Genomic DNA, 20,201 nt, shown 5'->3' on the forward strand with positions numbered 1-20,201 from the left:
GCGTGTTTGTCAGATCCAAAGCGCCCGTAATCTGCCCTTGCTGAGAGCAAAGCCCACGGGGTTTCTGTGGCATCATTTCCAAGCAGCAGCCCTCCAAGCATCAATAATTCAAACAGAAGTTGAGATAACACCGTGTCCCCATTCCGTGCGGGCCGGTTTGGTCGGAAATTAATAACATTGCTGAAGCAGAAATACTTGGATTCTCTGCAGTACTGATTCCTAGCACGGCACCCAGGCGGCACCAGAGGTTGCAGACTGTGGCCGGGGGGAGAGGCATCACCCCCTGGTCCTGCCGGGGGCCTGTTGCTGTGCAGGGCCGCCAGGAGCCTTCTGTAGGGCTGAGCAGATCTCTTCCCCTCATTGCCGTGCCTCCGGTGTCCGTCTGCTGGGGCCGGGGCTGCACCTCACCGCAGGGTTCTTTAGGGACACAGAAATCCCAAGGCTGCTGTGCCAGGAGTGGGGCTGGACAGCTGCAGGAAGAAACAGGCCATCCCCAAGCCTGTGGGATCATCCTTTGGGCATGCAAACAAAGCACTTACCCACTTAACTCCTGTCTCAGGAACCCGGAGAGCCTCTGCCTCGCCTTCCCGTACTCACCTCTGCAAACCATGGCACCATGGTGCTGGCTCCCGCAGCTCCCCGGGGTCCGGCCCTCCTGCTCTTTGTTAATGAGGAAGGTGCATTTTTTGGAAAGAGAGCCTGCCTCCAGGACTTGCAAACACTCTATTTTATGACATTTTTCATTTGCATAATGAAGGCCCTGATACCTTCGGTAATTAATCACATTAAGAATTGCTTCCTTGAATAACTCTATTCATGCAAGTTGTTCTTAGTGCTGGAAACTGCGTATGATTTCAGATGTGCATTAGCCCATCTCTTTCATCAGCAGATGGAAGCGGGTAACTGCATGTGTAATTTATATCTGCTTGGGTGGAATTATCAGATGAAATATGCATTACACAGCGCCATTAACATTTCTAGTCATACAGTCTTTAGCTCTTGGGTAAGTGAATATTACATGCCAACAGTGTGGGGGACCGTGTGAGAGGCAAGGACCTGAACACAGGGATTTGAAAACAAAAATGGAAAGTATTCCAGGTCAGACGCATCAGAAATAGAATTAATGAAGCTGCTAAATTAGGTGAGATGCAGTGCCCTTTTTTGACCTGCATTTTTTATAAAACGTCCCCTCCTCTCTCCATAGCCAATAAAACCGCCAGGTTTGCCCATTGGATCTCCGCTTAGGGGCAGCTCCCGACTCCTTAACATCCAGAAAGATCCCCCAGAGGATAACACAAGCAGCAGGAGAACAACTTGAATCTCAGAGGGCAGATTCGGGGGTCTCACCCTGCAAGAAGGATTTCTGGGCCCTGTGGATCTGAACCATTTTCAGGTCAAGCTCTGACCCTCTGGCTCGACACCAGCCCACAGGAGGAACAAGGGCAGGGCTGGGCAGCTCACACCAGCCCTGTGGCTCCCTTCGGGGCTGATGTCCCCTGTGGGTCCCCTCCAGAGCCCGTCCCGAGGTCAGGCTATGTGGGACCTGGGGCTGAAGGAGGCTCCCCCTTCACTTCTGGCAGTGCCCGGCCGTGCACTGCCACTGCTCCCGCTCGATTGCTTTCTGGCCAAGACAGAAAGAAAAAAAATATCTCTGCAAAACCCAGACTTGGACTTTGCTTAAAGCCTCTGAGTAAAGAGCCTTGTTTGAATGTAATTGCACCCCTGTTGCTACAAGGGGAAAATACACTGCATTGCTCTCTCTTTCTTGGAAAGCTCGGCTAGTATTTTCCCAGCCATTTGTGTACAAAGAAAGATAAATAGCTCTTTAGCGGGCAGAACAATCTCTCCCGTTTTTTTGTTGTTTTTTTTTTTTCTTTTTTCTTTTTGACATCCATGCCAGCACATGAGGCGCAGCAGCTTGGCGGAGCTGAGAGCAGGGAGGGTGCAGCCTGGCGGAGCTGGGAGCAGCGGCAGGGCCAGGGCTGAGGCTGGGGCGTGTGCTGTCCGTGGGCTCCTGCAGGCTGCCCAAAATCCAAGGGATGCTCCTGCCACCTTGCCCATCGCTTTCACTCCTCCCTACATATACATGTTCATCAGATTTAGCTCCTGCTTCACACGCTGTGGTGCTATAGATAGATTTTTAAAGAGCTCGTCTCAGAGTAATAATTCATGGGGAGATCAAAGGGCTATGGTTTAATCAGGGGTCTGTCTGATACCAGCAACCTTGCAGAGTGCTAAGAATTCAATGAGCATCATCAAAGGGCTGATAAGCACGAAAAGCCATCCAATTTTCTGCCCATAAGGCTGGTGGGGCTTACAGGGGTGCTGAGGAGCTGGACAGACTCCTGGCTGCCGTGCCGACAGAGCCACGCACACTCCAACATCAGGCTCTGATGGAGCTGCCTGGACTCCGCTAATGACTGAGCTGCTGCCTGCAGCTCCACTGACTCTACGAAGAGATAAGATTGCTAATTACATGTCTAATTACACAGCATAGGTAAGCTTCAGTCTGCGCTCTGCCTCTTGGCATCCCCTTGTCCTCCACGTACCAGAATCACGTCCTCTGCGGGGATTCTCCGGAGCAAGGGGTCAGAAGCCATCCCGGGGGCTGACTGCCGCCGTGTACATGGCCCCCCAGCCCTGCCACGGCACGGTTATGTTTTTAGGCTCTCAAAACGGGGGATTTGGGATTTGTTTTCTCTGCTTTCCAGATACGGTAACTGTACATCGAGTTAATCCAAAGGATTTCTTTTTTAATAGATGCATGGGGTCTGTCTCTATGGCTGCGCTGACAGTAATGGCTCTGTGCTGGTTTAGATAAACCGAGGGTCTGGCCCAGGAAAGCTGGGTTTCGGATAGGGACTGCCAAAAAAATACGGGGTATCAAAATGCTGTGTTTGGAAGCCAAAAATGGTGCCTAAAATGGGGCCGGCTGGGATCAGCATGGTTAACACAGGTCTCCAGAGTGGAAAAGGCTCTGCCGTGCTTCTTAGCTATCATCACAAGCAACATTTAAAAGCCAGCAGTTTAATTTTTAACACAAATGGAGGCGAGTTCAAACTGCAGACACCTGCAGATAAGGAGTTGGTTTTTTCTCTAGAGATACGGAGCGCAGCGAGGTTAATGTGATTATGTCAATGACTGAGATATAATTGCGTTACCGCCACCCATCTGGCCCTCCCTGCGACTCGTAAGTGATTTTATATTCCCCGTGCACTGCAGCGCTGAGGCACAAGGGCACTGGAGATGCCAGAAATCGCTGCTTGGTGTCTGCTGCAAGAGCCCCCCCCGGCAAGCCGCTGGTGCAGGTCCCGCTGGACTATGCAAGGTGTTTCAAACGTCAGGAAATTCCGTGTGGGTCTGGATTAACAGCCCCTGGGCTGCTGGTCTCTGGTGCAGCCACAAAGCCTCTCCTTGTCACCAGCACCCTCACCCCTGGGAGCCCTGCGCTGGGCTCCCCCAGGACCCTGCTCAATGAGCTGTGTTCCCACCACAGGCTGGGACAACGTGGCTCCTGGTGTGGTCCAGAGGGTGGAGCACTGCTTGTCCCCTCCTGAGGGGCACTCCTGACACGGGCAGGATCCCACTGGCACCCCAGCTCCAGCACCGGGTCCCTCCAACAAGGATTTTCTCAGCAGGATAAGCAAGGACCGCTTCCCTCGGCAGCTGGGATTAAAAACAAAAACATTTTCATGTGAGGCACTGACTAATGCTGCGCTGTCCGGTCCTACCTCTCTCCTAACCCGCCTTTGTCTTCCCATCAGTATGAATTCAAAGCCAAGAACATTAAGAAGAAGAAGGTGAGCATCATCGTGTCCGTGGATGGCGTGAAGGTGATCCTACGCAAGAAGCAGAAGGTGAGGCTTCTCCAGCCCAGCGTGCCCGGGACGTTGGCCCTGCCCATGGCAGAGCATTGCTGCTGCTCAGAGCAGTCAGACTTCTATCCAGAAGGGGCCTTTTCTCAAGAAACACCCGGAATTTTCACAAGGAAAAAAACCCTCAAATTTTCACCAAAAAAAAAAAGATAGCAAAATCTCACTGAAAAAAAAAAAAAAAAGAGTGGGAAAATTACACTGTGGGAGGAGGATTTTTTCTATCAGAAAATGTAAAGCTTTCAGGAAATGCAGTTTCTTTTCCTTGTTAATACCGGTAGGCTTCCTCCTCACTGCCTCGGCTGCGCACCGTCCCTGGGCTCACCCCCAAGGAGAGCCAGCGGCTGCCCCTGATGTCCCAAACCCCCTCTCAGAGCCTTGTTCCCCAAATGCATTAATCTTCTGCATATTTGATGATATAAATTAATCTATAAATTAATCTTCGGAACAGTTTTCAGCCCTGGAGGCTATGATCAGATGACCAGATATGATAAATGATCAAAGAAATCTATTTTAATCCAAGATACCAACCAAGCAGCCACTGCTGACACGGTCACAGAATCATTTCAGCTGGAAAAGACCCCTAAAAAAATCCAGTCCAACCTTTAACCAGGCACTGCCCAGTCCTCCACCATTAAACCAGTCCAGCTGTAGCCCCGACCTTGGCTTGGGGACAAACGTGCCTTTTTCCTGGGTCCTGCCCGTCGGCGTGGTGGAGTTTCAGTGCCTGTAATCCACTCTAACCGTGTTTCTGCCCCACGTACAGCGCAAGGAGTGGACCTGGGACGAGAGCAAGATGGTGGTGATGCATGATCCTGTGTACAGGTACGTGCCGGGGGTGCACCCCGGGTGCTTTTATCCAGCCCTGGGGGGTGCAGAGCTGTCCTCCTGCTTGTTCCACCTCTGGGAGGGCTGGCGCTCAAAGCTCCATGAAAAATTAACGAGGCTGCAAAATTACTGCTGGCGGAGAACCTATTTCATTCATTTTTGGGATTGAGACGGACAGACTGAGCTGGCTTTGAAGCCTGCACTGCGTTGAGCAGGGGTCAGACGGTGACCCGCAGAGATCCCTTCAGCCTGAATTGCTCTCTGATGCTAACGCAGAGGACAGGCTTCCTGTGGTCCCCAGCAGAGCACGGCTCGCTGTGAGCCTGTGAAGAAGGCCCTGATGTTGGGGCATGAGCTCTTAGAGGGAATTAACCCATACGGGATGCACTGATTGCCATAGCACCTGCTCTGGGATCTCCAGGTAGCTGGAGAAGAGAAGTCCCATCCAAAGGCATCTCCTGCTGCTCTGTGCCTGGTGGTGACGGCACTCAGAAAATCTTGCAGGGCTCTGGCCAGGGGCTTTTCCAACAGGTCTGTCTGGGGAAAGAGCTTCTTCTGCGTGTTTAATTCCCCCTGTGCCTTCCCCCAGAATCTTCTACGTGTCTCACGACTCGCAAGACCTGAAAATATTCAGCTACATCGCGAGGGACGGCGCCAACAACTCCTTCAGGTGCAACGTCTTCAAATCCAAGAAGAAGGTAGGACACCGCATCCACCTCGGGCCCCGCACCCTGCCTGCAGTGGGGGTGTTTGGGGCTGTGGGACCCTCCCCAGGGCTGACCGGGGGGGTTCTCTGCCCCGCAGAGCCAGGCCATGCGCGTGGTGCGCACGGTGGGCCAGGCCTTCGAGGTGTGCCACAAGCTGAGCCTGCAGCACGCCCTGCAGAACGCCGACGGGCAGGCGGACGGCGCCAGCGACAAGTCGGCGGAGGAGCAGCCACCAGAAGGTGACGTCCAGCTCCCCGCGGGGTCTGGGAGGCAGGGATGTGTTGGGGTGGGGGGCTGCACGGTGACCTGTCCTCCTGGGCCAGCTCTGCTGACAGCAAGAGCTTCGTGGCCCATCTGGGGCCGCGGGGGATGCGGCCTTCCCACCTCCCCATCCTGGGAACACGGAGGCTGAGCCTCCTTTTCCAGCAGGGTGGTGGCCTGGCACGCTGCCCTGCTCCTGCCCCCCTGCAGCACACGGAGACTTGAAGCAAGGCTTGGCTGCTTGGCTCTTCTTCCTGGGCTGTTGGGGGGCTGGCGGCTGTGCCTGGTTCATTTTATCCATCTCGTTTGAAGTGCACCAGATAAAGGGCTCCAAGATCACAGATGTGGACGAGGTTGGCCTCGACTCTGATGGCATCTGCGTGTCTGAGAGGGGACCAGGAGAGCTGCCGGCTGCCAGGGGTGAGCTCAGCGCGCTGAAAGCTGGACAAGGCACCAAGGACAAGAACTGCCAGGTAAGAATCCTTGGGACCAGGCTGGGGACGCTGCCCCCACTGCAGAGCCCACCTTCCTGGTGCCCTGGGGCAGCTCAGCAGGCCCCTGTGCCCCATGCCATGAAGCAGCTGGGGCTCGCAGGGCACACGGAGCCAGCCAGGGCTGTCACCACCATGGGTGAAACACCCCAGTCTCTGTGGGCAGACCCGTGGCAGGGCTGCCTGCTCAGCATCCAGCTGGTTTGTAGTTGGCTGTGTCACTTCCCCAACCTGTGAGAGTCCCCTGGTGCAGGGCAGAGCCCCGGGGGGTCCTGACTGAGTGCACCGAGAGCTATCACACAGCACTGGAAAGGGAAAACGAGGCAGGGACCCCAGCATGAGCAGCTCCCTGTTAACAGGGGGAGACTACGAGGTGTCTCCAGCAAGGCGAGCATTTCTGTGCGGTGCAGGTTGGTTTCTGGGCCCCAGGGCTGCTCTGCAGCAGTCGTTCGTCTGTGCTCAGGCAGCGACCCCAGCTCCCTGCTTCCCCTGGGCAGCAGCATCCCTCGGGGCAGCCCGGCCTCTGCAGCAAAGACACCGAGGGTGCGCTCGGTGCTGGCCGTGGGCAGCCCGTAATGAATAGCTGCTCTGCAGAGCCGTTCAGTGAGCGTTTCCTGGCTGCCTTAATGGCACCATTTCATTTCACACAATTGTATCGCTTGCAGAGCCTGGCTGCAAACAGCTGCGATGAAATGCATTCAATTGGATTTATTTCCTTGGCTCAGAAGGCTGGGCTTTGCTCTGCTTTACCATTTAGATGTGGATCTGCCCGCTGCTGCCCTGGTGCCCCTGTGCTGCCCAGGAGCAGGGACGTGGCTGTGGGGTCACCGTCCCTGCGCTGCGCTGCCCGGGGCTCTGCAGGGCCCACGCTGGGATGCTGGGGGTGCAGGGGGTGCACGGCACAGCGTGGGCACGAGGGGGGTTTCTGGCAGCAAGCAGTGCCCAGCCTGGGTCTGGGTGGCTGTGGGGGCAGCTCTGCCTCCCCAGGCAGCGCCGCAGGGCCCCAGCAAACTCCTGGGGAGCTTCTGTCTGGCAGCCCAAGCTAACCAACCCCCCTCACCGGGACTTTCTCCCCACTCCAGGACCCCGAGAGCTGCTCCCTGTGCCCAGCCGGCTCCCAGCAGTTGCTGAGCCCTGGCAGCCCCTGCTCCTCAGCCTCCATCACGCCGCTGGCCTCCCAGCACTGCCTCCAGCTCCTCCAGCAGCAGCTCCTCCAGCAGCAGCAGCAGACGCAGGTGGCGGTGGCTCAGGTACGCGTCCTGCATTCCCCAGGGACACCCCCTGCCCCTCTCCTCGCCCTGCGGGACCGGGACGGGACCGAGCGGCCGCTCCCCGCCCGTGGGGGCCCCGAGGACCGGCAGAGGGCGCCCAAGCCCCGCGCAGAGCCGGGGGGTGCCCGGGGAGCTGCTGGGGGGGGACCCGGGGATGCTCCGGGGAGAGCCCTGGGGGAGACGGGGATGCTCCGGAGGTACCCGGGGATGCTCCGGGGGTGCCCGGGGATGCTCCGGCCCCGCAGCCCCGTCCCTTCCCGCAGGTGCAGCTGCTGAAGGACCAGCTGGCAGCGGAGACGGCGGCGCGCATCGAGGCGCAGGCACGGGTGCGGCAGCTGCTGCTGACCAACCGCGACCTGCTGCAGCACGTCTCGCTGCTGGTGCGGCAGCTGAAGGCGCTGGAGAGCCGGGCACAGCGCCGGCAGCCGGGTGAGAGGGCACGGGGACCGGGTGCTGCCTTGCTCCGGGGTCAATCCCAGCGCCTCGCTCACCCCGGGGCTCTCTCCGTGTCTCCGCAGTTGACCGCTCGCTGCAGAACCTGTCCCTGGCGCAGTCGCTGTCCCTCAACCTGAAGAACCACTACAGCCTGGACATCGCCCTGCCCTCCACCTCCACGCCCGCCAGCGTCCTGGGCAGCCCCGTGGGCCCCCGCTCGCTGTCGGCTCTGGGCGTTGGGGATTCCTACCTCAACCTGCTGGGCCTGGAGAGGGGCGGCCCCCGCTTTGGCAGCAAGGAGGGGGACGAGGGGCTGACCACCGCGCTGGAGGGGCAGGAGGGGCTCAGCAGGCGCGTGGAGGGCTCCGAGGTCAGCGAGGTGGCTCTGCTCAACGGGAGCGGCCGGCAGAAGGCAGAGGACACGGACAGAGGGGACGAGGACAGGTGGGGATCCGCTGCTTCTGCTCCCACCGGCCGGAGCGGGAGCACCGCGGTGCTTTTGTCACTAATCCAAAACACAGCAGCACCTGAATTAGTGTGAAGAAATTAGCTTGATTCCAGCCAAAAGCAGTACGACAGCACAGCGCCTGCAGCAGGGTGCTCACAGCTGCCCCAGGGGATGGAGGGAGGGAGGGCAGTGCTCTTGGTCCCGTGGCTCGAGGGTCTGTGTGCTGGCTGAGACCAGGAGGGCAAAGCCGGGTGTGAAATCCACCATGTTCACCCCTAGGGACAGGGCTGAGGGTCACTGTCTATGCTGCTCTTATCCTCCTGGAGCGAGGTGGTCAGCGCCACATCACTGCAGCACCCCAGCTCCAACACACACAGCATCGGGTTGCACTGAATGCAAGAGGTGTCTGCCTTTTGGAGAGCCTGGGGCAGCCAGACTGAGCTATCCGCACAGGTAAGTAGCTACTTGCCCATCACCTCCTCTCTGCTCTCGCTTCCCAGGCGGCAGCAGCCCATTCCCAAGCTCAACCCGCCGCCACCCATCCTACGCAAGAGGTCCAGCAAGACCTCCCCGAGCCTGGAGGTGGAGGCCAAGCCCGAGAGCACTGCCCACGTCAGCCTTCCCAGCCCCAGCGTGTCCAGCCTCACCAACATCACTGCCAGCTCCCTCACCCTCTTGGACTCCGAGGCAAGGACTCCTGCTTGGAGCGCTGCCTCCAGCTCAGAGCCCGTCCCCTCCAGGACCTTCCAACGTGTTCTCAGCAAGGACAGGGCTGGGGAGAACGGGCACATGTCCCCACCAGCCAGCTGCCACGACCCCGCAGCCAGTGAGGTCCTGGGCAAGGACTTGGCTGTGCTGGTGAGCCCCACGGACAGCATAGTGCCCTTCTCTCCTGCGGACGACACCTGCCTACACATCAGCTTCTCAGAAGATGAGCTGCTGGAACCAGAGCTGGACGCTGCTGTGGGGCCCAGCAGAGTCCCCTCGTAGTTGGACCACGGCGTGTGGCAGCTGGCTGGAGGCAGTCCCAGCGGTTCCATCCACACCGCTGCACTGGGGTTGGGGGCCCTCGTGCCCCAGCTGGGCAGCAGATCCCTGCTCTGTCCCTGCCTGCTGCACCAGCTCACACTGCCCTCCCGCTGTCCCCTGTCCTTGTCTGTCTTTCCTGCCTCTGGTTGGGGTGCCGCATGGGTCCCTGGATGCAGATGGCACTGACTGGGCTCACTCTGAGGCTGTTCCCAGGCAGCGGTCACCGCACGGTGCTCTGCTCGCTGTCACCCTGCCCATCCCACCCCAAACATCCCCGGAGCCCCTGGGCCAGGGCACGGCAGGGCTGTAAATACTTGGACACGAGGCTCCTGCTGCTACCCCTGCCCATCAGAGCCCAGCCACCCTAACACCACGTGCCACCCCAGCGGGTGCCTCGCTGCCCCGACACCAGCCCTGTTGTGGGGATGGCAGCCTCACTCCTGCTGCCACGTCTCCGTGCGGTGGTGCCACCGCTGCCTCCCTCCAAAGGTGCCTTTTCCTGCTGCCCACAGGCTGGGGGCCCACAGGAGGCCACAACGGGGTGATGGGGTGCAGGGGAGCCTGGGGAACCCATTGCTGCAGCAGGTACTGCCTGCACCTTGAGGTGGGGGCAGCAGCTGCTCCGTGGGAGAGCTTCACGTACCTCTGAGCAGCCAGGGGCTGCAGGCGGATGCTGCTACGTCGTGTTGGGGCGTTATGGTAGGGTTTGAGTTTGTTTGGGAAGTGTGAATGTCTGGGGATGAGTTTGTGTACTGAAGGTATAAGGAAGAAACCCAGCCCTGGGGGAACATCCAAGGATGCCAGGTGCTGCCACGCATCCCCCAGCAGCACGGGGGCTGGGGCGGGTTTTGGGAGGTAATCTTCATGTGGGTGCATGCGAGAGGGGTTTGGGAAGGTGCTAGAGGGTTGACATGGGGATGTGTCAGGAGATGGAGAATCGGAGCAGCTCTGCCCCAGTCCCGGTGCAGCAGGAGGGGGTGGTGGGACCCCAGGACCCCCCGGCTGTGCAGCACTGCGGGGCCCAGGGATGGCCAGGAGCCACCAAGCAGGAGCTGATGGCAGAGCTGCGGTCGGGCTGTGCGTTAGCGTGGTAGAGACAGAGACCACTCCTTAGGAGCTAACCCACACTACGGTTTGGTAACTGACTTTTAAAGAAAATAAATGTCTCGGATTTGCAGAGCCAGTGCCGTGGTCCCTGTCCTGCTCGCGGGAAGCGTCTCGCCACCCAGCCCTGACAGTGCCCTGGGGTGCAGGATGGGGCTGTGGAGGAGTTCTCCCAGTGCAGTGAGATCCCAGCTGGATGCCAGGGCAGCCCCAGGCCTCCAGCCTGCTCCCCTGCCACGTGGGGAGCAGGTTCCTCAGGGACAGGGCCCATTTCCAGAGCAATCCCCACAAGAAAACAGCACCTGCACCCGATGCCACCCACTGCAGCCCCCACACACCCTTTGGGGCTCCCGACCAGGACGGTGCAGCCCCAGCTCCCCCTGCCCTTCCACACTCTGCTTTCTGCTCCCAAACTGAATCCCGGCCCCAAACCAAGCCCAGCCCAGGTGCACAGGGAGAGAGAGCCCCAAGGGAGGCAAAGCCCAGCCCTGTGGGGTGTGACCCAGGTGGGGACGGGGACCCCACAGCACTGTGCCCCCAGAGGGGCTGCAGCCAGCAGCAGAACGGGCTCAGGGCGAAGGCATCCTCGGGGCTCGGCCGAGGGGCGGGATGGAAACGCAGCCTCCGCAGAGACATCTGCCTGGCGGGGCCGCGTGGGGAGGGGGCACGTCCAACCCCACGTTTTATTATGCTTCCTTCATGGGAAGAAACTTTTTCCTTTGCTGTCTGGTAAGCTGCTAGCAATCATCAGGCAGGCAGGTGGTAAAGATTCATATCCATCAAACAATGCCATTTAGTTTGTAACCTGTGACTAAATCTGGTGTTAGCTTTAATTTCAGAGTCTGCTTTAGGGCTCGCTTGTTAATCTCTATGCAAAGCAGATGAAATGAATATGCAGCATTTTGGATGTAATTGTACGGCTTCAATTCAGCACTATAATTTTCCAAACAGGATCTTGCAATCAAGCTTCTATTCATTAGTGTATAAACAATTTAGTTTCTCAGCTCTCCAGTATGCCAATCATTTCAATGGAGTGAGCATCTCTGACAAAAAGAGGAGGAAAGTTTCCTTTGTGTAACAGAGGTAAAAGTTGCTCCATACTTCAGGCAATTCCCACCCGGCAGACCCAGGCCATTTCTGCCAAGGCGGCCGCATCCCAGTGCCCCACGGCACCGGCACCAAACGCTGCCTGGGGGCAACATCTCCCAGCCAGCACAACCCTGAGCACCACTGGTTCTGCTGGCGAGACCCCAGAAGGTGAGCAGGGACCCTGTAGGATCCCTCCTCCCAAGAAGGTGAGGCTGCACAGCACCTCCTGCATCCCTGGGCTGCTGCTGGGCATCGTGGTGCTCTCCCCGTGGCTCTGCTCAGGGCTCTGCTCCCCCACCGACGTGCCCAGGACGTGGCCGTGTCCCTGTCCCTCGAAGGAGAGGTGGGACCAGCCCCGAGGCTCCACAAAGGGAAGCACCGTCGGCAGAGACGCTTCGCGCGGTCTCGGTTTCCAAATGAATATCGACAGCGCTAATTACAGGCCGCCATGCAGACAGCTTATTAGCTTGTCACAAAAAGACGGTATTGAACTCAAAGCCCGCGGTATTCACGGAGCGCAGCAAGACGCTCCCCAGACAGCACAGCGAACCAGGCAGGCGAACAACCTCCAGCAAAACTAATTACTTCCTGATTGTCTACGGCCACCCACTGGGTATAATAGTATAGACTAAATTTGGCATATACATAACTAAGCACTCGGCACCAATTTGGCGTACAATAATCATCCTCTGTGTTGCATAATTAAAATCTGATCACTCGGAATAATTATTTCATATTCCCGGCACTGGGTGAGGACTGCACGGTGCGGCGCGGCGGGGGCGCGGGAGCCTGGCGGGCAGGGATGGGACGGTGGCGACATGGCCCTACAGACACTGCCCACTCCCATGGCACGGGTGCCACAGAGCCACCTTCATGCTGCCCCTGTCTGGAGCCTGCTCGGGACAGGTCTGTCCCCGTGTCCCCACAGCCGTGCATTGCGCTGACCTCCTGCAAGCCGGCTGCTGACCCCCCCGCCTGCCCGGCCGGGACACTCGCCGCCTGGCCCTATTGTCATCGCGCGTCTGCTAAAGGCGTTTGGAAAGACAGGGCAATAAAAAATAAAATAAAACGGAACGTGTGTGTCTAATCCATTAACTTCCTCTCGCGGGCTCCCCGGGGACCCGGTGAGGAGGAGAAAGAATACGTGGATATTGCACGCGCCCTGGCATTTTGTCCCCGGGCCAGCCCCGCCGCTGGCCGCTGCCACGGCTTGCGCCATCCCGGGCTCATAAATCAGCGCGGGCGACAGCGTTTCACAGCTCGCTTCCCAGCCAGGATATTGCCATTCCTGCTGATTACACGGCCAGCGCGCGGGGGAAGCTGCATCTCCCACTTCCAGGAAGGGAGGCTCCGCAAGGAAAACGCATTGATAAAAAGAAGAACGAAATCAGCTTTGTTCACGTTGCGAATCTCCTATTGTTCCTGCTGCGACCGTCGGCCGTTGCTGGAGAAAGTATTTCCTCAGCGATAAATCTCCTGGGCTCCTCAGCAGCCCTCGCCTTGGCACCAGACCCTCCTTGGGTTGTTTTGCAAGAAAAAAGCAGCTTTCACCGCTACGCCAGCCCTGCACAAGAGCCCTCGGCCGCAGGACCAACCCAGCACCAATTTCTCAGCCGATTTTGGTAATTTTGCTCGTTGGTCAAGAGCAGGCAAAGTGGCATCGTGCCCCTGGGAGGGGTGTCGGGCAAATCAAGGTGTGAGCTCAGCCCCAAGCCCCTCATTTTGGGGGGATGAGGGCCATTCCCAGTGCAGGGGGTCCAGGGCCATCCCAGGGGTCTCCTGCCCGTGTCTGCAGACAGCACTGCATCAGGGACCACTGGTCCCCAGTACCTCCCTGGCCCCTGCCCTCGGAGCACGCTATGGCCGGCACCGCACACGTGCTCCTGGGCAGCACGTAGCAGCCAGCGCGGGCCGGGGAATGCGAGTCTGACCGGGGCCACGCTAATCCCAGCGCCGAAACGCAGAGCTGGCTCCGGCCAAGTGCTTGAAATACGGGAGTCAGGCTGACAGTTGTACAAGAAAAATAGATCAAGTTTCCAAGAAAATACAGGCGAGCTGATCTGATTTTCATCAGCATCTTCAGCTGCCTTTCGGGAAGCCCCAGCCCTCTCCTCATTCCTGGTCTCCGCTTTACAAACCACTTAATTCCTTGTTGCTTTGGAAACCCTCACAAAGACCCTCTGCATCCCCCAAAATAACGAGCAACAGATGCTGCTTTGACCTCAGCAACTTCCTGGAAACATACATTTGTCAAAATAAAAATAAAAAGATTAATGTGAGGAAGGCTCTTAAATTATAAGGAAATAGCAGACACGAGAGCCCAGGCGTGCACGCCTGCCATTTGTAATGGCCACAGAGCACTCGGACAGGCGGAGGAGCCCGGGGCCGGCCACGGGGGGCCGGGGAGATCCCCAAATCCTTTGGGGTCCCCACACCCCTGCTGCCCCCCAAAGCCAGGAGCAGCCACAGGCACTGGGGCTGTCGGTGCGGGGGCACCCACAGGCTCTGTCAGCACCACAGGTCCCAACCGAGAGATAACTCACTGCCTTGCTTCAGCTTGGGTTAGCAAAGCAGTTTGAGGGTAAATATTGAAATTTACACTTCCAGCATGAAACAAAAGCATGGAGTTGTTTATGTTGGAAAAGCCCCTTCAGATCATCCAGTCTGACCACCAACCTAGCACTGCCAAGTCCACCTCTAAACCATGTCCCTCAGTGCCACAGCCACACAGCCCTTAAATGCCTGCACCACCTCCCTGGGCAGCCTGTTCCAGTGCTTGACCACCATCTCCGTGAGGAAATTCTTCCTGATGTCCAACCCAAACCTCCCCTGGTACAACCTGAGGCCATTTCTTTGCATCCTGTCACTTATCACCCAAGGACAAGACCAGCACCCTCCTCGTGCAGCCTCCTTTCAGGCAGGTGCAGAGAGCACGGAGACACCTCCCCTCAGCCTCCCCTGCTCCAGCTCCCTCAGCCGCTCCTCGTCTCATTTCCCAGATCCTTCACCAGCTCCACTGCTCCTCTCTGACCACATCCAGCAGCTCGCTGAGGGGCCCAAAACCAAGCACAGCACCCTAGGTGGGGCCTCACCAGCACAGAGTACAGAGGAACAAGCAGCATGTTCCCAAGCAGCCCCTTCCCACACAAGGTTTAGGGTCAGTTCCAACCCCACACTCTCCAGTGTGCCATTTCTCAGCTTATCTAGGGTTTCTGCTTTCTTTTACAGAGTTTTTAAAGCACTTTGCTCGTGCTGCAGTGGCAGCAAGATGTGCAAGCAGCTGTCAGCCAGGACCTTTTCGGGTCAGGGTGCTGAAGGCCAGAGGGTTTCACCTCCTCCCTCTGGCTGCAGCCACCCAGCAGGTCCTAGGGCTGGCACAGGGGCAGGAGCACTGCTGAGGGCACGAATTCCCTGGGGGCTCCTTGCTGTCAGGGCTCGTGACAGCCTGAGGACAAGTGACACGATGTGAGGTGACACAACATGGCGCCCACAGCATTTACCAGGCCTAGGGGCAGGCAGGGGCAGCTCTGCAGGCTCCATACAGGTGGAGCCTTTTTCCCCTCCCAGCTTGATAGGATCAGCCAGCAATGAGCTGTGGTGAAGGGCTGCTGCTGGGCCTGGCGTGAGGTGGGGCTGGGTGGCTCTGGGGATTTGGTGCACCTGTGTGCAGGCCCCATCCCCATCCCGCTCCCAGCTTTGTGCTGCTGTGTGGCCCTGTAGAACCGAGGCACATCGCTCCCTCGGGGTGATTCCTGCCGGGCAGGGGTGCCCAGGTCTTGCTGGGGGTGCTGGGGACACGGCGGTGCCATGGGGTGGGCGCAGCCTGGCGGCTCTGCACCAGCACCACAGGGTGCCAGGGTGCCGCTGCGCCGCAAATGCAAATCCTGACCCGGGCTGGGCCGGGGGCTCTGCCTTCCCCAGCACCCGCCTAATGCCTCTGGTAGCCATGGCAACCGCCATATACATTTACATATTCTTCCCGTTAATCACAGGGACATCCAAGCAACTGTCTTTGCCGGGGGTTGTTTCCATCCCTCTGAACGAGGGGAGGGCTGGAGCCTCACCCACCCCACGCAAATGAATCTACCACGTCCCCACTGCTAGCCTTTGAGCCCCATTTGCCTACCTGAGGAAGGAAAAGAAATGACAGAACCCAGGAGGTGCTTTCACGTTGGGTCCTGCAGCCTCTTCCCTGCAGCTTTTGGGGCTGTGGTGGTGGGGCTGGGCCCTGAGCGCCTGGGCAGGGTGCTGGAGCCTGTGCCAGGGCGGAGAGGAAGGGGCCACTTGGGGAGCCTCAAAAACATTTTTCCATGGCATTAACGAGAGCCAGGAGCTTCCCGGTGAGCCCACTGGTGCCGGCAGGTGCGTGCGGGCGCTGCCAGCTCCCAGCACTGGTGCCAGAGGCCTCCTGTGCCAAGGGATAATGAGAGCTGTCCTGCGGCTCGGCGCAGCCGGCCCGGCTGGCTCCCGTCATGGCAGTACAGCACTGCCTCAGCCCCGGCTCCTTTTGCGCTCAGAGTTTCTCACCCAGAATGTTTCGCCACATTTTTCCCTTGTGGGGTACAGCTGGCAGCACCTCAGCACTGCCAGAGGAGCTGGGAAGGGACTCCATTTGCTGAGGTACAGGGAGGAGGAAAACCATTAGAGTGAGCCTTTCTGATTAACTGTACCCTTAAAGGGAGCATCGCATGGAGCCGTGTCCTCGGCCATGAGCTGAGCGGGGTCCTGCAGTGTGGAGCAGGGAGCTGCATGCTGAGAGCTGCAGGGACATCGTCCCTGTGCTGCCTCCTCCTGCTGAAGCCTCACGCTGCTCCTGGGGGGCTGCAGGGCCCTACACCCCCAGGGGGGCATCGCAGCATCGGTGCCAGCAGGACAGCCCCGGGCACGTCGTCTTTGCGTGCGTGGAGCAGCCCAGCCCCAGCCCCACGCCGCCAGCATTGCAGACCCACCGGTTTCCTCTGCCCTTTCCACTGAACCAACCCGCAGAAAGTTTTATAAACTTGAGGAAACGCGAGTCAAAGCAGAAGGAGCCCGAAGCTGAGCCAAAGCGTGACCTCAGCAACCTCCCCTCTTTGTCCAGCCCGGGACCTCGTTATTATCTGTCAGCATTTGCTGAGTCTCCTCCTTCAGGGCCACACCAGACCCTTCCGGAGGCGCAGGGCCTCGCCGCAGCCCGTGCTCCTGATGCCTGCGTTATCTCTGCTGCTTCCAGCTCCGCTTCCCCCGCCGGCGGGGCAATGCTGGCAGCACCGGGGGCTGTGTGGGTGGGGGTCACCCCTCTGCACTGCGGGGCTGGTGGCAGGACACCAGGATGAGAGCACAGAGCCCTCACCGTGCCTCTCGGAGGGGACACGGGGACAGCGTCGTCCCCAGCGCGATGCTCCCAGCCTGGCCGGAGGAGGCAGCGAGCCCCAGCAGAGCAGGGGCTGGGAGACGGTGGAGTGCAATTTGCTGTCTGAAGTATTGAGCTTGCCCATCTGACATGAGGGCAGTGACAGGCAGGGAGTGTTTGGTGCAAAGGAAGGAAATGGAAGAATTAAATCCACAGAACTTCCCTGCTTTTGTTCTCCCTCCCACCCCCGCTCGCCTCCTTGGCCGCTTGCTCTTCTCGCTGGATGTGTACGGCTTGATACTACCCAACCAAGCTGGAAACGGGGTCTATCAGCTGAAAGCAATTTACTTTGAAATCCAGCTGCCAGATTTTCCTTCATTTGTTTACTTTTAAATGCTTTTTTAAAAGCCAAAGTACACAAGGCAGCCAAATTGCTGACATGTGTGCCGGGCCGGTACCCCGCAAACGCTGCATTCTTTCATGTCCTCCTGGGCTCAAATCCACTCATGTTTATTTAAAATACATAGAACACTTCAGCACTATTAAGGGCCATGTTTTATAGTAAATGGAAAAAGATTTCCTCGCAGGCCAAGGGGAGAGGGAAAGAATCACTTCAATTCAGTTTTGTTCTGCAGCACTTTGCCTACCACACGACAGCCCAGCCACCCACAGCTCGCCAGCGGGCGGCTCGGCACGGCACCAGCACCCGGTAGCGCCGTGCTGCAGGAGCTGCTCATCCTCCGTGGTGGCTGGCACCTGGCAGCACCGGGGACACAGGGCTCCAGCAGTGCCCAGGCTCAGGCCTCTCGCCCCAGGGATGTGCAGGGCAGCTGGACTGTGGTGGCTGAAGCAAGCCCTGAGATGGGGTTTGCAATCACCGAGGTTCTCTGCTGCTTCTGAGCCTCTCGGGTGTCCTGCTGCCATCTCCATGCACCCGCTGCCAGCTCAGCCCAGGCCCCTTTCGTCACCTTCCCATGTCTACTCACTCTCCTTGCTCCATCCCCACTGTGCCTCGCCTCAGGGCAGCAGGCACAGGGCAGCGCTTCTCCCCCAGGCACCCAGCGCCACTTCCAGATCCCTGTGCAGACGTCAGAAGGTGGCACAGGGAAATTTAGGGCCTGATTTGGAAAAACAGCTCCGACGGAAGCAGCACCATGTCACCCCTACAAGCTGAGGGTACCTCCAGCCATGGCACGAGGGCAGCCCTTGCAGGCTGCAGGAGTAGATGGGGAGGATGGAGAGATGAAGTTGGGCAGGTGGGGGTCTGCAGGAGCTCGGAGGTGGAGCAGGCAGAGAATGAGACACAGCAGGTTTACTACAACACATCCAAGCAAAAATATGATAGAGATGCTGGCACAGAGAGCAAATATTTTAATGGCAATAACAGGTAAATGGGCTATACATGGAAGTAGATAATCAAAATTAAGAATTATTAAGTGTTTTGGTAATGTGGGCATTTTGGGATGAAAGGAACATGGAAGAGGTATTTTCTAAGGCTGCCTTTCCTTAAGCCATCCCTCTGTGGCTGAGATGGCCTGAACTCTACAGGGTAATGTAAGGATGCGCATCAGAAAGCGAAAATGTCAACAAGCAGCAAATAAATCCTCCAGGCTGTTGTCACTACTCGAGCTTAAAGAAAGGCAGAAAAACAACAAACATAGAAAGAAGCAAGGAAATGACTTACATTTTTAATTGAATGATCTGCTACCACCAACAGAGATGGACAGTGGAGTTGTGAAAACCTGTTAGCACGCCTCTGGCAGATCTCCTTCCTAAAAGAAACCGCTAGTGACGTAGCCAGAATTGGTCTGTTTTGTTTCGTAGCAAAAAAGTACAAGAAAGCAGAAACCTCCACTTATTAACTGTTAATCATTTAGACTGCAGCACCTTCAGAGTTTTACTGTAATTAGCCAGACTAGTAAATCTTCAAAAGGATTCCTCCAGTGGAATTCCCAGACTCTGATTATGTCATGCCCTTAACACGAAATCCCACAACTGGTTTCACTCATGGTTAGGAGAAACAAAGGCTCTAAGCGAGTGATGATGGGGAGCAGAGCAGGGTTTGCAAGGACAAGTGCTGAGCACTGCGTGCTGGTGCTGTCTGCGCGCTGGGGATGTCTCCTGCAGCCAGCTCCGCTGCTCCTTGGGTCCCTGCACAGGTTTCCCCACTGCATCTCCCACTGCTGCCAGCACGGGCAGCATCTGCAGGGGAACGGGGGCTGACTGCTGCGGGGCTGAGTGGCCAGGGCAGGGCTGGGCACAGCTCCTTCTGCTTGCTCCGGGGAAGGAGGGCAGCGAGCAGTGGGCCTGTGGCTGCCCTGACAGTACAAAGCTTTGCCCCAGACCCCTTGGAAGCATTTGACAAGGGCAGGGATGGTGAACAAGTGAAGGGCGGTGTGTCAGTGGAAGCACCCCAGGGCCCAGAGGGAAGCAGCACGTCCTAAGGCCACACGAGGAGGCGGTGGCAGGCAGCAGGGGGAAGCTGGGCGGCCTGTCCCCTGGCACAGGGCTCTGCCCTGCAGACCGCACCGATCCCGGATCGCTCTGTTCTTTCCCCTCCGCAACGTGCTGGTGTAAAAGGCAGAAAAAACACGAGAGCTTGTAACAATAAAGAGCACAATAACTGATAGTAAAGACTCCGGCAGCTGTAGGGAGCCAAAAGCTTCTTGGAGGGGGTTGGATGGAAGCTGAGTTTCCCTCCCTGCTTGTATTGTATTTCTTTCCTCTGCCAAAATGTGCTTCCTGAGTCTTGGGCAGAGCTCTCTGCTGCTGACCCTCACCTTCCTCTGTTTAGCCTGGAGCGCAGGCTTGCCACGAGCGCCTGAGGCCGCGCCTGGGGACAGGCAGAGCCTCCCGCTGCGTGCACATGGCCGGGGTCAGGCCCGCTGTCAGCGGCTTCCTGCAAACCGCAGCCAAGTCGGGCCACACCTGACCGCGTCCCTCGGGAGCTGCCGGGCAGGGACCCGGCACGGGAGCCTGCGGAGAGCGGCAGGGGAACGGCTGCAGCCGCCGCGGCTGGCGCTGATGGGGCTGCACGGGCTGCGTCCAGTCCTTCTCCCGCAGACAAAGATGGGTCAGGCTCGCTCCGCACAGCTGGGAACGGGAGGCAGCGCGAACAAAGCGGAGGTCAGACGGTGCTCGAACCAAAGGGGTAATTCTGACTCCATTAAAATTCTCGCTCCCGTTTGCGTGGAAGCAGAAGGCTGCGCTACTGCTCATAAAGGACTAAACCACCCTCGGGGTGACTCATAGCCCTTAACAGAGCTGCCACGCTGATTTTACAAATATTAGAGCAATGCCTCGAAGTCAGTGTTTTATACATTTTAACCTATCA

At 58.0% G+C, this 20,201-nt stretch overlaps 1 protein-coding gene across 2 annotated transcripts in view; it reads left to right on the forward strand.

The window, feature by feature from the left end:
- LOC101799268 (carboxyl-terminal PDZ ligand of neuronal nitric oxide synthase protein) overlaps positions 1 to 10,521 on the forward strand; it is a 30,297-nt gene extending 19,776 nt beyond the window's left edge. For both annotated transcript variants that reach the window (XM_072025530.1, XM_072025531.1), the window contains exons 3-11: positions 3,765 to 3,857; positions 4,639 to 4,697; positions 5,290 to 5,398; positions 5,505 to 5,646; positions 5,981 to 6,141; positions 7,242 to 7,409; positions 7,694 to 7,859; positions 7,949 to 8,309; positions 8,814 to 10,521. In XM_072025530.1, the coding sequence (XP_071881631.1) occupies positions 3,765 to 3,857; positions 4,639 to 4,697; positions 5,290 to 5,398; positions 5,505 to 5,646; positions 5,981 to 6,141; positions 7,242 to 7,409; positions 7,694 to 7,859; positions 7,949 to 8,309; positions 8,814 to 9,303 (1,749 nt within the window). In that variant the 3' untranslated portion in view covers positions 9,304 to 10,521. The remainder of the gene's footprint in view (positions 1 to 3,764; positions 3,858 to 4,638; positions 4,698 to 5,289; positions 5,399 to 5,504; positions 5,647 to 5,980; positions 6,142 to 7,241; positions 7,410 to 7,693; positions 7,860 to 7,948; positions 8,310 to 8,813) is intronic.
- Positions 10,522 to 20,201: the final 9,680 nt, after the last annotated feature.

The sequence above is a fragment of the Anas platyrhynchos genome, chromosome 18 (assembly GCF_047663525.1).
Source record: "Anas platyrhynchos isolate ZD024472 breed Pekin duck chromosome 18, IASCAAS_PekinDuck_T2T, whole genome shotgun sequence".
NCBI classification, from domain to species: domain Eukaryota; kingdom Metazoa; phylum Chordata; class Aves; order Anseriformes; family Anatidae; genus Anas; species Anas platyrhynchos.